The 15,141-nt window shown below is 42.3% G+C and overlaps 1 protein-coding gene across 9 annotated transcripts in view; it reads right to left on the reverse strand.

The window, feature by feature from the left end:
- The window catches only part of SKP2 (S-phase kinase associated protein 2), a 43,556-nt gene that overhangs the window by 23,978 nt on the left and 4,437 nt on the right, over window positions 1–15,141 (reverse strand). For 3 of the 9 annotated variants that reach the window (XM_030511820.1, XM_030511821.1, XM_030511823.1), the window contains 5 exons: window positions 14,843–14,977; window positions 13,223–13,321; window positions 11,566–11,693; window positions 9,897–9,948; window positions 9,105–9,212 (listed from right to left, as the gene is read on the reverse strand). In XM_030511820.1, the coding sequence (XP_030367680.1) occupies window positions 9,105–9,212; window positions 9,897–9,948; window positions 11,566–11,693; window positions 13,223–13,321; window positions 14,843–14,977 (522 nt within the window). The other 6 variants (XM_030511815.1, XM_030511816.1, XM_030511822.1 and 3 more) reach the window with 5 other exon arrangements.

Genomic DNA, 15,141 nt, shown 5'->3' on the forward strand with positions numbered 1-15,141 from the left:
AAGTGTTTCATGTGTTAAGCTTTTTCTCATTTACTGTGCAGTTGTAAATAATGGTTTCTAAGCCTTCACGCTTCAGTAAAACACAAACTTATCACTGTAGCAGCTTTTGGTATTTATTGCTTAGAGCTACTAAATAACTTTTTTCACTTAGGAAAAGTTCAGTGGTGCATCTCACGCAGAGGGCTTCCATTACATGTTTCCTACAGCTGCCATCATAATCCATAGACCTGCAACAGAAATGCTTGTCCTCTTCCAACACTGAACCTCATACTCAAAATAACCACCAAGTTCAGGACTGTTCCTTCTAGCTAAAGGCCATACTACTATCTCAGCTATGTATAGGGTTTTAAAGCACAGCCTATTAAATTCAAAATGTACTGGTGATAACACCCTGTCCTCTAAACCATGAGTGTTTAGACATTCCTTGAACAAATTTCCCTTAATCCATGACACAAAGTTGGTGGCAAGTTATAGGTGGCCATCGTGGTTTGAGCCCAGCCAGTAACTCAGAACCACACAGCCGCTCGCTCACTCCCCCCCTTCCTCCCCCCGCTCCCGGAGGGATGGGGAGGAGAATCGGAAGAATGTAACTCCTACGGGTTGAGATAAGAGCAGTCCCGCATCTAAGGTATAATACAAAACCACTACTGCTACCACCAATGATAATAATGATTAGTGAAATAACACAGGGAGAGGATACAATTGCTCACCACCCGCCGACCGATACCCAGCCCGACCCGAGCAGTGATCTGGGCCTTCCGGGTAACTCCCTCCGGTTTATATACTGGGCATGACGTGCAGTGGTATGGAATACCCCTTTGGCTAGTTTGAGTCAGGTGTCCTGTCTCTGCTTCCTCCCGGCTTCCCCTCCTCCCTGGCAAAGCATGAGACTGAGAAAGTCCTTGGTTGGAATAAACATTACTTAGCAACAACTAAAAACATCAGTGTTACAGCGTTGTTCCCAGGCTGAAAGTTAAAAAACACAGCACTGCACTAGCTACTAAGAAGGAGAAAAATGACTGCTATAGCTGAACCCAGGACAGTGGCAGAACATTTTCCCTCAGTGTCGTGGTTTGAGCCCAGCCGGTAACTCTGAACCATTCTCCCCGGCTGCGGTATAGAGCACATTCTTCACATCTGGCCCAGCCCGTACTGGTCCAAGGGCTACTGCATGAACTATTTCTCATTTAATTTGTTCAAAGGCTTGTTGTTACTCAGGGCCCCATTTGAAATCATTCTTCTTCTGAGTCACGTGATAGAGAGGGCTTACAATCGAACTGTAATTTGGGATGTGCATTCTCCAGAACCCCACAACACCTAAGAAAGCTTGTGTTTCTTTCTCGTTGGTGGAGACATTGCTGTTATCTTGTTGATCACGTCTGTGGGGATCTGGCGACGTCCATCTTGCCATTTTCTTCCCAAAAATTGAATCTCCTGTGCAGGTCCCTTGACCTTACTCCGTTTTATGGCAAAACCGGCCTTCAGCAGGATTTGGATTATCTTCCTCCCTTTCTCAAAAACTTCTTCTGCTGTATCACCCCACACGATGATGTCATCAATGTATTGCAGGTGTTCTGGAGCTTGCCCCTGTTCCAGTGCAGTCTGGATCAATCCATGGCAGATGGTAGGGCTGTGTTTCCACCCCTGGGGCAGTCGGTTCCAAGTGTACTGGACGCCCCTCCAAGTGAAAGCAAACTGTGGCCTGCATTCTGCTGCCAAAGGGATCGAGAAAAATGCATTGGCAATATCAGTTGTGGCATACCACTTGGCTGCCTTTGACTCCAGTTCATATTGAAGTTCTAGCATGTCCGGTACGGCAGCACTCAATGGTGGTGTGACTTCGTTCAGGCCACAATAGTCTACTATTAGTCTCCACTCTCCATTAGACCTTTGCACTGGCCATATGGGGCTATTAAAGGGTGAGCGGGTCCTGCTGATCGGTCCTTGGCTCTCTGGTCTACGGATCAGCTTACGGATGAGAATCAAGGAGTCTCGGTTGGTGCGATATTGCTGCCGGTGCACTGTTGTGGTCGCAATCAGCACTTGTTGTTCTTCGACCTTCAGCAACCCCACAACAGAAGGATCATCTGAGAGACTGGGCAAGGTGGACAGCTGCTACATTTCCTCTGTTTCCAAGGCAGCGATACCAAAAGCCCATCTATACCCTTTTGGGTCTTTGAAGTACCTTCTCCTGAGATATAGTCTATGCCAAGGATGCATGGAGCCCCTGGACCAGTCACAATGGGGTGCTTTTGCCACTTCCTCCCAGTCAGGCTGATTTCAGCTTCCAGTACAGTTAACTGTTGGGATCCTCCTGTCACTCCGGAAATATAAATGGGTTTCGCCCCTTGATACCTTGATGGCATGAGGGTACACTGTGCACCGGTATCTACTAGAGCCTTATACTTCTGTGGGACTGATGTGCCAGGCCATCTGATCCACACAGTCCAGTAAACCCGATTATCCCTCTCCTCCACCTGGCTGGAGGCAGGGCCCCTCTAATAGTGATCGTAAAATTCTCCGCTTATGTCTTGTAGAAAGGGATTAGTATTCCTTATCACAGGAGCTGGAGTAAAATCAGCTCTTCCACTCCATCTAGGAAACTGCTCACCAGAGACTGGAGCAGCAGCTTTCCTGGGAGGATCATCCTTGACCATTGTTCTCCTCTTCAGTTCACGCACCTGTTGCTCCAGAACTGAGGTAGGTTTTCCATCCCACTTTCTCATGTCTTCTCCATGATCCCGCAGGTAAAACCATAGGGTGGCCCGTGGCATGTACCTCCTATATTTTCTTTCTCGAGCAGTAGGGCGCCTTCTGTTAATTGCTGAGACATAGGTTGGTACGCGTGGGGAGCTGGATAGACCGGATAAATCATCTCTCAATTGTTTGAACTCCTGGGACAGTTTTTCCACAGCTGAAATGATGGAAGGGGTGAGATTGTCTTCAAACTGTCAGAATTGACGAATCAGGTAATCCACTGTTGGTGATACTCCGTTATTCCAGGTCATTGACGCCAATGTGTGGGCATATGATGATGGTGTACTCCGTGTAAGTTTCTGCCACATGGGTCGTGTACATTTGACTTCATTTGGATCTACGGATGTGTTCCTGGTATCCGGCCTACGATAGATCATCTCTATAATGGCTGATTCCCTCAGGGACTGGATGCCTTTCTCTATCGTGGTCCAGTTGGCTGAGCGATTCGTAATATCGTCTTTGTAGGGAAACCTTTCCTTCACAGCTGCCAGGAGCCACCTCCAAAGACTGAGGGCTCGCTTCTCTCTTGCAATCGGTTTGTCAATTCCTCCTTCCCTAGCAAGTGATCCCAGCTGCTTGGCTTCCCTACCTTCTAGTTCATGACCATCAGCTCCATTGTCCCAGCATCGGAACAACCAGGTGACAATGTGCTCCCCTGGAAGACAGGTGAAATCTTTTCGCATATTCTGCAGCTCGGTTGAGGTCCGGGGTCGAGAAGTCACTTCTTCTTCTTCTTCCTCTTCCTCTGATCCACGTAGTAGTAACTCTTGTTCAGACGCTGTTCCGTGTAGTAATGGCATTGGGTCTTCATCTTTCTTCGCTTCACGGGTTGCTCTTTGTGCCTCTCGTTTGCTTTTGCTTACAGGGGCAACATTGTCACAAACTGGCCATTTGGTTTAGCTGCAGTGTTTGTCACTGTGGTTGGAGTGGCTGCAGTGTCTGCCACTAGGATTGGAGTGGCTGCAATGTCTGTTGCCGGGGTTGGTGCAGCTATTGTGCTTGGGAGTTGAGTAACACCAACAGCTGTTGCTGTCGGGGTTTGAGTAGCTACTGTGCTTGTCACTGGGGGTGGTGTAGCTGCAGTGCTTGGAGTAGCCATATTGTCTGTTGCTGTCAGGGTTTGAGTAGCTTTGTGCTTGTCACTGGGGTTGGTGTAGCTGCTGTATTTGAAGTTGGAGTAGTTGCGTTGTCTGTTGTGGTCAGCGTTTGAGTAGCTGCTGTGCTTGTAGTTGGCATAGCTGCATTGTCTGTTGCTTTGCCATCAGATCCAGAGACATTTTTTTCCCTTTGAAGGTGCTGGATAGTGTTGAGCAGGGCTCTGTAGGCGTAGGCCAAGCCCCAGCACGTTGCAGCGAGTTGTCCCTCTCTGGTATAACCAGGACGACAGCACACCTCGTTTAAGTGTTTCACTAGTTTTTCCGGATGTTGCACTTGTTCAGTGGTGAAGTTCCAAAGCACTGGAGGGGCCCACTGGCCTAGATACTTGCCCATACTATCCCCCACACCCTGCCACTCATGACTGTCCAGCCTCAGGGAAAATCTCTTGGTGGTCCTCCTACATCGTCGTCTAACCCTAGACCAGATTTGAACCCGATACTGCTTAACTTTCGAGATCAGATGAAACAGGGTGTTCCCAGGGTGGGATGGCCGCGGGTAAAACACATTCCGTATGTTTGCCAACATGCTGATCACCAGCACAATCAGCAGGCAGGTCTCAAGGGTATTCAAAGGCCATCCAAAACCTTCAGAACTTTCAACTGCTGTTGCAAATAGGCTGGTGGGGGAACGGGGGGTGTAAGGGAATGCCTCCTTCGTAAGTTGACCCCCCGAGGAGAAAAAAAAAGATATGCAATTGCTAAAATATTTCATTATATACTTCCCAAAGTATAGAGGTGATGGCCACGCTGGAAGCACAAACCAGACCAGTTTCATGATCAATGAGTCTATTGTATTACAAGTCACTACCATGAAGTACAGTGAAACAAGAACCTTAGCCCAGGCCCCCCAGCCGATAAACACTAAAACAGCAAATAGTGGCTGTAAGTAAGGTACAACATGCTGAAACTCTGAGATCAAGCGCAACAAGTCTGAGAGCCAAATAATCACCATTGTGACGAGTAGTAACAATGAGCGCTTATCACAAACATGATTAGACACACTCTGGTCAGATCAGTCATTATCTCAACCCTTCCAGCCCCACACTGGGTGCCACAAAGAACTGTCGTGGTTTGAGCCCAGCCGGTAACTCAGAACCACACAGCCGCTCACTCACTCCCCTCCTTCCTCCCCCCGCTCCCGGAGGGATGGGGAGGAGAATCGGAAGAATGTAACTCCCACGGGTTGAGATAAGAGCAGTCCCGCATCTAAGGTATAATACAAAACCACTACTGCTACCACCAATGATAATAATGATTAGTGAAATAACACGGAGAGAGGATACAATTGCTCACCACCCGCTGACCGATACCCAGCCCGACCCGAGCAGTGATCTGGGCCTTCCGGGTAACTCCCCCCGGTTTATATACTGGGCATGACGTGCTGTGGTATGGAATATCCCTTTGGCTAGTTTGGGTCAGGTGTCCTGTCTCTGCTTCCTCCCGGCTTCCCCTCCTCCCTGGCAAAGCATGAGACTGAGAAAGTCCTTGGTCGGAGTAAACATTACTTAGCAAAAACTAAAGACATCGGTGTTATCAGCGTTGTTCCCAGGCTGAAAGTTAAAAAACACAGCACTGTACCAGCTACTAAGAAGGAGAAAAATGACTGCTATAGCTGAACCCAGGACACTCAGTCATTTTGTACAACATACCTGATTCAGATCTTTATTAAATGCAAAAGAAGTTGTATGGAGTTACATGATACATAGGAAGAAGAAGAATTTACAGTAGTGCTGAGCTGCAGAGATTTACTTTTGAAGTAATTTAAGGCATACACGTAAGGCTGCAAACTGTGAAGCAACACAATATTCAATATCCAACCTCCCATCACTTCTCCACTCCAGTTTTCACAAGGCATATTGCCCTTTAACTCCTTCGTAAGGGGCACAAGCCCAGTAGTAGCTCAAGTGGCAACATGGTCTAGTGTAAGGCTTTCCAGACCATGGCAGGAGGGTTGGATCTCTATGATCTTAAGGTGCCTTCCAGATCTAACCATTCTGTGATTCTCAGTGTCACTAACACTGTTAATAAAAACCAAACCAGAGCAGATTAACATGATAATGCTGTGTTTGCTATACTATAGAAAGTCAAGTTAAATATCAAATTCTAGTCCTCATACAATCTTTCCACAGTAATGAATCCGTTCTGTACTACCAGGTATTTATTCCTGAGCACTTCTCTTCAGATTGAGATGGAAAACACTATAAACTATGCAACAATCCTACAGTAATGCTGTAGGCTCACCTTAAACATCCATGAATAAACACCATCTGCTTGATTCCTGCATTCATGGGAACAACAGCAGCATCTTCATGTCCTACACAGGGTACAAGTTTTACCCTAGGACTTCTCAACACATTTGCTGGAACATTTCACGGTTACACAAAAGGACCGTCATGACAGACATAGACAGAAGTTTGCATTCATATTCTTAGTTTGGTTTTGGACAGTTACTCATCTTTTCATAGGACTTCAAAAAAACCAACACTAGACAGTAGTGATTAGTGTTACAGATACAAGAGAAGCGATACTACAAACATAAGCTATTATAAAAAAAAAAAAAAAATACATTGATGTTTCTTATAGCACCAAAGCATCTACTCCTTTCAGCACTCATACTGCAGTACCAGGTTTTGGTACAAGATCTATAATCATTTGAGCCCTCCTCCTGCAAGATTTCTGACAGTTTATGAGTTGCAGTTGAAAGATCTTATTCTTTAAAGGAAGTAAGAGAACATTTTTTACAAGTTTTTATCAGTGATCAAGCTCATAGAAGCTACAATAAGGTTCTGTAATACTGAATCAGAAAACAGCACCACAACATAAAAGAATTGATAACCAGCATCTACATTTACATACGCTTGTCCTGAATGGGTTTTTCAAACTGTATTTTGCTAATAAGAATATTAAAACAGGTGTTATCTTTGTGGTCTGCTAAAGAAAAACTTCACTGTCTCCTTTATACTACTTTCTCACTTGTGCATTATTGAACTGCTTTTCTGGGAACATCTGTTCCCCTATTTTCTGTTTTCAGGTTTAGTAAATTCAAATTCAGTCCTCTGTCCCTCTCACAAACAGTGGGTAGCTTCTCATCTTACTACACATCTTGTTCAATTAAGCATTTAAATAGGTTTAAAGCCATGTCGTGCTTAACTTTTGACTGAGAAAGTCCTTGGTTGGAATAAACATTACTTAGCAACAACTAAAAACATCAGTGTTATCAGCGTTGTTCCCAGGCTGAAAGTTAAAAAACACAGCACTGCACCAGCTACTAAGAAGGAGAAAAATGACTGCTATAGCTGAACCCAGGACAAGCCATTATTCGTTTTGAGGTCTGCAAACTCAGATGAAGACAATTTCTTAATGAGCCTTATTAAAATATCTAGCACCCCTACAAGCCGTTTCAAGAGTTGTAGAACTGGTACAGTTAACCAGAAGCACCTTTAGAACACCTTAGAGCACCAAAAGCTGCATCAGAACCTGCAACAGTTGCTATAGGCTGGCACTGTTTGATTACAATAGTTGTTTCACAGTATTTTTGAAAAAATATCCCCAGTTACAGAAAAAAAAAAAATAAAATCCAGAATTGCTCCTACATTACCAGATTTCTAAAGGCTTTAAGTATAAAAATACTGTGAGAGTATTTATGAAACTACATTAAGGCATAAAACCAAGTTAAAATGCGTTTTACAATAACAATACTACCCTTAAAAGTGCTCCGGCATTCTGGTTCTTAAGGAGCTTCAATACACACTCTGTCCATTACATCCAGTGCATTGTACCTGATCATAAGCCACTAGGATTTCTCAGTGTCAATTTGCATTTGACGCCCCAAATCTCATGGCTCTTTTTACTACCAACAGTTGGCCTTGCAATACTTGTGAAGTATGAACAATTGATCTCTACATCAGGAAGAGATTCCTTGAGGATCTGTAAAGAGCCATCAGTCACGATTCCAAATACCTGAAGACTCTTTAATGTTGGAATTCCACCAAGTTCTCTAGAAAAGAGGGGGGGGGAAAAAAAAAAAAAACAAACAAAACTGAACATAAAATTAACCATGAACCTGATATTTTTTTTTCAGTCTGTACCCAAACTAGATAACTGTATTTCTACTAATTTTTTAGAATTACAGTAACTACTTCAGTTAAATTCCCTTTCCTACTTTTTAAAAGCACATGTTTAATTCAAACTAGTTCTCTGCACAGATAATTCTGGTAATGGGCTGAATAAATTGCTTCTTGCCGCTCTCTCTCTCACACAGACTGAAAACAGTTTCCTCCCTTTTTACTTTCCTGGACTTAAGTATTTTGAACAAGTGAAAGGAATTGCCCCACATGAAGTTTCAGGATGTGGCTCAGAGGACACAAGGCCCTACATAATATCAGTCTCCAATCTGTTACCATATTTTGGTGAATAGCCAGCCCTGGCTTCTTGATTGCCCAGTCATCATGTAAACTGTGTATCTATAAGCAAGTATTGGACAAAACTGAAAGGCAGAGACACACAAGCTATTATCATGACAGCACACACTGCTACAGAAAATGTTTTTCAGTTTCCCATTTTGGTAGTTCTGTACCTCTCACAACCTTTTTCTTGGCGTTGATCATTTCCTTAGGATTGACCTCCTTCCTGAAAGGATTAAGATGGATAGCTGCTATACTAATAAAAGGCAAAAAAAACCCACAAGCAAATAAATTTAAGCTGTGTTTCAGTTGCAGCCAATAACCGATACAGGCACACAAAAAGGCAAAGGAAAGTAAACAGGTTGTCTAGTCAGCAAGTACTGTCAGCAACTTTTCCAAAGAACTATACTCTCCTTGCTGCATAACTGAAAACTTAATACTGACACCAATAGTGGTCATTGGCAGGACTGGTACCTATAGCTGTACTTCATCGTAATGCATACCAGCAGTACAATGCCATTAAGGGAAGACATGATGCATGCACTGAGCAGCAAGTTCCATAAGTACACATCACAGAAAGACTACTGCAGATGCCTTTGGTTCTAGTCTGGATTCTCAAAGGTATGTGCTCTAGCAGTCAGGTTATTTTATCTTAGTTCCATATTCCCAATTCCTCATGCCAGTAAGTTTTTCAAAACAGTGCTTGCAATTCTAAGCCTAAAACAAAGCAAGTTTAAATTAGCTTATCCTCTGAGTAGCAAATCAAAGCCGTTTAGAGACTACTTACACTAAGGCAGCTGGGGATATCTGATAACATCGGCTAAGACAGAGATGTTGTAGACAGCTGAGTTTATGGAAATACTGGAAACACTCAGGATTTAACATCACGCTGTCACTGTACATGAGAACACATGAAAGAAGTTTAAGTATAAAGGAGCAGTAAATCTGCCATTTCCAAAATTCAGGCTGAGAAACTTAATGAATATAAACTTCTTTTTCTACCACTTAAGTATTTTTATTTTCTTGTTCAATATGAATAACCCATTTCTAGTGTGTGTGTTGCGGGGGAGTGATTCTATCTTCACTGGAGCAGAAGTTTTTCTGCAGGCGGACATTCTGCAGCAGAACTCGCACCATAAAAAGGCATAAAAATCACACACCAACATTTCAAGATATTTTAACTGACTAGGTCAAAACCAAAATACACTTTTTTGTTCCTACAGTTCTATGGCCAAGTAACAAATTTACATTAGAGCTGAACTCTCTAGGATGCTAGAGTCATAAGCTGCATGCACCTAAATGCTACCTTCCACTCCACCTATTGACTACAATGATTTATTAGTTTACAAATCCTGTACGTAACATTTATGCTGAGGTAAGAAAGAAATGTTCAAGCGAGTTACCTGCTCCAGATTAGGTCATGCCACATAACAAATCTTTTGTAGGTTTAGCATAGAAAGTATTTTCTGGTTGTGCAATCCTAGACAATCATGCGTTATCGCTATATAATTACTGCACTACAATAGAATTGGCAACCCCCTGAACCATACAATTTAAGGACAAGCTAAGGCCTTCTTACCTTAGATCTAAATGGACAAGTAAAGGACATCTTTCCACCAGTGTTTGAACATCTGAAAAGAGGACACACAGAGTCAGTCCATCTTTCAGTAACAACATGACTGTGCTTTATACAGACTACTCGCTTCCATAAATGTTCATTTATATCTTCTCTACCGGAGGCCCATAGCTGAAACACAACTTTTTGTTAAAAACATACACACTTAAGACTTACAGCATCCAGTCTGCCTATCAAAGTACCTTACAGGCATTTTTTTTTAACCCTCAGCAAAACTGACCCATTTAGTCAGAAGAAAAGTCCGAAAAGCCACTTGTGCCAGCAACTTAGCAAGAGAGTAATTCACATGATATTGCTCTAGAAATCTACCAAGACATAGTAATGGTGAGATGCCTGAAATTCTTGAGTATAGAAAAAAAATCCAAAAATTTTCTAAACATCAAATAACCCTTCAGAGCATCAAGTTCCTAAGGTATTTCCATTTTTACCCACAGAAAGGTCCTTCCTCATGATGGGAAGTTACAGTTTTCTTAGCTTTGCATAAAATCACCTGTGGCTCAGATATCACCAAAAAGGCCACTGTTATTATTAGCGAGGTGCTAATCAACATGCATGAGGATTTTGGCATTTCAGAAAAAAGGCAAATTAGAAAAACTAAAGAAAACAATACCTAACTCATGATGATTCGTGAACTATTCAAATCTGATGTCTTATAAATTGCATTGAAAGAGAGTAAAATTGCTCACAGAAAGTGTTTTGCAAACAGAAAAACTCCACACTTTGTTTCTAATAACCAGATCAACAGAAGGTTCAAATTCCTAATTTGGAGGAGACTATGTAGCATGTTTGTTTATGGGTTTTGGGCCAAGATAAAAAGCAGACCAGTACATTTCACCACAAGGGAATGCATACCCAGGTCTGTGCAACATTTAAATGGAAACAAGAGGGGTCACTGCCTGTGTGTCACCTACCTGCGTGTCAGCCAATGTCCTATTGCCACATTTGCTCATTGAGAAAGTTAATTTCTTTCTATCACCTAATCCATTTCACCTTTTACCTATAATTTTGTCCATTTTGTTGTGCTCTCTCCCAAGATCTAGATTTCTCTGTATTTTATACAACCCTCCAAATTTACCCAACTTTTCCTCCTAGAACTATTAGCAAGTAAATAGTTAATATTGATTACTGAGATTATTTGCCTTCCAAATTAACGGGTAGGACATCATATCAGTAGTTACTATGACTGCTCTCTTTCAGGAGAAGTCTTCAGCAGCCACAATAGCAGAATTCTTAAGAAGACTCCAAGTACATTATCTGGAAAGCTAATTCGCAGTGGAACATGGCATCCAGTGTATCCTGATTCCACGACTTACTTCAGAGGTAAGGGCTATACCTTTCAACTGAAGATAAAACAAGCTTTCACCTGACTGTTTTTAAACGCAGAAGACAAATCATCCCACCCCTCATGGCTAAGCCAGAGACATACGTAAGATTCTCTGACAGGAAGTACATCAAGCTACACAGAGCACAAAGTCAGTGTTAGTGCACGATTTTTCTGTACGTACAGAGGATGCCAGCCAGAAGAAAATATAAAGCCTCCTGCTTTATATTATAAAATGGAATAAGAGTTTGCCTTTGCAAACTCTTTACTTGCATTTGTAGATTTATTTACCTTGCATTTGTAGATTCTGTCTGTAGCCACTTAAATTTAATTGGGTTACTTTTGAAGTAACATGATTGACTGCTGCTTTGACATGGGTGACTGTGAAGTTACACCAGGACAAGTTCAGCTCATCCAACCTACACACAAATGAACAAAGAGCTGTTTGGAAGAAAAACTGAAACAATGTCTGAGTTCTGATATTACTTATTACAGTTGATACTTTTAAGGCAAAAAGTTGTAACACACCTACTACCAACTGCACTGTACTTGTGACTACAAATTTCACTATGATAATAATTAAGCACTGCAGCAGGTTGCCCAGCAAGGCTGTGGAATCTGTCTTTGGAGGTTTTCAAGATCTAGCCAGAGAAAGTCCTGGCCAGAGCTGGATTTAGACCCTGCTGTGGGCAAGGGGTTAAAATAACTTCCCAAGGCCACTTCCAGCTGGAATGACTCAATATCATCTTAGGAAGAAAATGGTTCTTGCCAGGGACTGCCATGGGGAGACACTGTCTTTTCATCTTGCTTCTCAATTTGTCACCTGAATTTGTTGCTACTGAATAGATATTCACATTGGGAGGTAAAAACACTATCCATTATTAGCATTGGTCAGATAACGAATTAATCCTTATTAGCATAAAATACTTCACATTTTTATATAAGCATTAGCCACACTGTGACCTTAACTCTCTTTACATGCTTGATTACCTATAGCCTATCACCATTCTGGAGTGGGACAAAGTGTTTGTTTTGTGCGCAGGTGTTGTAGATTTAACCAAAGGACAAAGACACCGTGGGCAGCACAAGCAGAGCATTTAGCTGCAGTCTTTATGTAAATGAAAAAAAACAGTTAAATTGCCACTAGCATTCCTCAGATCAGGTTTGCCATCTGCTATCCACTGCACACTGTACAGACTGCCATCCTCTAAAGAGCTCAGGATCCAAGCAATAGAAAGCATTATCTACCCAGGAGAGGCAGGGAATGATTAAGGCTTTGCCTGCCCACTCACTTGGACTTTGATTAAAAATGTGCTTTTGCAGAAGCAAAAATTAAGTAGATTGTCCAGCATCTCACAGGAAGTCAGCAGAAAGATCAGGGTATAAATCCCAGACTGACTGGGGCTTAGCTCGGTGATTTCCTGCTGGCAGATGGTTTAATCACTGGCACGGTCAATCTGAACACAATGCTTCATAAAGCGAAAGGTTACTGAAGGATCAAGAATGGAAAAGTGCGATGTTTTCTGCCATTCACACTGTACCCTGACTGCAAAGGGAGCTCGAGGACTCCACTTTTCAGTTTCACTTTGTATCTTGTACTGCTTTTGTCAGGAAAATCAAATTTACATGATATCAAAGGAACATAAATGGGGTTTACCCACCAACCAGACTTCCTTTAAGGACGATAAAAAAAATTAATGAAAAACTGCTGAAGTACATCTTTGCTATTAAGGAATAAATTGCTTGATGGAAAGAAGTTATCTGATTATTCAGCTAATAATCAACTGCTAAGCATTTAGGAACAGAAACCAGCTCATAAAAAAAACAAGAAAAAAGAAAAAGATCTTCGAGATAAGTACAAGTGGGATGCATATGGAAAGAATTAAAAAGAATCTTTTTTCTCAGGAAGAGCAGTAAACAGGAATAGCAAAAACTATTTTTGTCTTACATAGAACAGCTGCTCAACATCAGCTCCAAGGGTTCTGCAGCAAACCCTGAGCATCCAGAGAGATTTAGTCGCATCAAACCGGGATTCTGAGCAATATTCCTGTAGAGAAGAAAAAGGTGACAGAATTTTAATATGGGAACACAGCTCGCATGGTTAGGAAGTGTGATTATTTTTAAGAGCTAAAATCCCAGGTACAGAATTATTTGTGAAACATGCAGCACTGCATCTTTAGTAAACTGACCAACCTGAGAATCACTAAAGATCTCAACTCTACTTGCTGCATCAACAGCACAACTTTGAGAGGGATACTTGCCTATTTACCTGACATTCCTGACAGGTCTGCATATTTATAAACTGCTAAGTTTGAAAGGAAACAGTTTCTTTTCACCTTGTCCTGTTGTATGCCATTAAACACACACCATGGCTTATTACAAACGACTATACCTCTACAAAGACAAAGCAATCATCCCATTTCTAAAGTCACCCTTCTGCAAGATGAAGGTTATTCCAGAACAAAACACATGTCCAAACAGCATCTCCCTAAATGCATTTGTCTGCAAGGTTACAACAGACATGCAATTGGCGAAACGTCAAAAAACCCTTACATCCAGTACCTAGATTTCACAGAATCATAGAATGCTTTGGGTTGGAAATGAACTTAAGATCATCTAGCTCCAACCCCCTGCCATGGTCAGGGACACCTCACACTAGACCGTATCACCCAAGTTTCTGTCCAACTTGGCCTAGCCTTGAACACTGCCAGGGATAAGGCAAAAAATTTCCATCACTGGCGCCTAATTAGTACTCATTTTCAGGCACTTTTTATCTGGTATCAAAAGCCAAACTATATTGGTTTATTTGTGTTTTGGGAATTTGCTTGCTTTGCATATGTTTGGGATTTTTTGTATGTTTGGTTGGTTTGTTTTGTGGGTTTGTTTTTTGTTTTCTTCTCTGGAGTGAGAAAGGCATCAGAAAGCTCAAGAGTAGAAAGCAGGACTCCCAGAGTCTCTGAGCTATGGTCCGTGGCACCTCCAGAATCACCTGAGGTGATTGAACAGGAGGTTTATTGCACACCCATTAGTGTCTTTCCAGTTTAACCAAGCAACAGTTCATCTGCTTGACAGAATCTGTCATTTTTCAGACACTCAGAGTGAAGCACAATTAAAAAAAAGTGAGAACCAGTGCAGAAGTACAACGAGCATCTGGCGGGAGAGCTGCTGAGACCCCTTAAAATATAAAAGAACCTGCATGCCAAACACAAAGTTCTCTTGGGAGCACAGAAATGGGGAAATGCTAGTAGCTCTGCTGCATAGCTTGGCTGTGGGAACACCCAATGGACACCCTAGAGAGATGAGCAGCCTTCTCCTGCTTTGGGGAATGAAAAAGAAACCCAACACCAAAAAGCACTCTTCCAGAGGGGTGTTTCCTCCTCACCTCATCTCTTGGATGACAGAGAGGAAAGAGGCAGCTCATCTGGCCTGAGAGCTAGCCCTGTCAGGTGGCTAAATGTGGCCACTTAAAAAGGCTCCCACAACGAACAACTCTCAACTAGCTAGCCTGCACAAAATGATCGCACTGAACAGGTGGTATTTACTGAATATTCCCAAACTTATCACTCACTTGATGATGTCATCAGAAAGCACTAGTCCCTCCAAGCTGAGGTTCTGCAGCTTTTCACACAGACCAAGAATACTCTGGAGATCTGCAACAGACACTGTGCAGTTCGACAAATCCATACATTGGAGTTTGAGAGGTCTGGAAAAAAAAAACCAAAAAACCAGAAAAACAGGAGAAAGGCAGGTTACAAAAATTGCATTAAAACCTGCTCCACAAATCCCCCACACAGTAAATACATCCCCTACAATAAAGCTGTGCAAAGCTTGCAGAAAATAATTATACTTTTGTATTCAGCTGCACAC

The sequence above is a fragment of the Strigops habroptila genome, chromosome Z (genome assembly GCF_004027225.2).
Source record: "Strigops habroptila isolate Jane chromosome Z, bStrHab1.2.pri, whole genome shotgun sequence".
Taxonomy (NCBI): Eukaryota; Metazoa; Chordata; class Aves; order Psittaciformes; family Psittacidae; genus Strigops; species Strigops habroptila.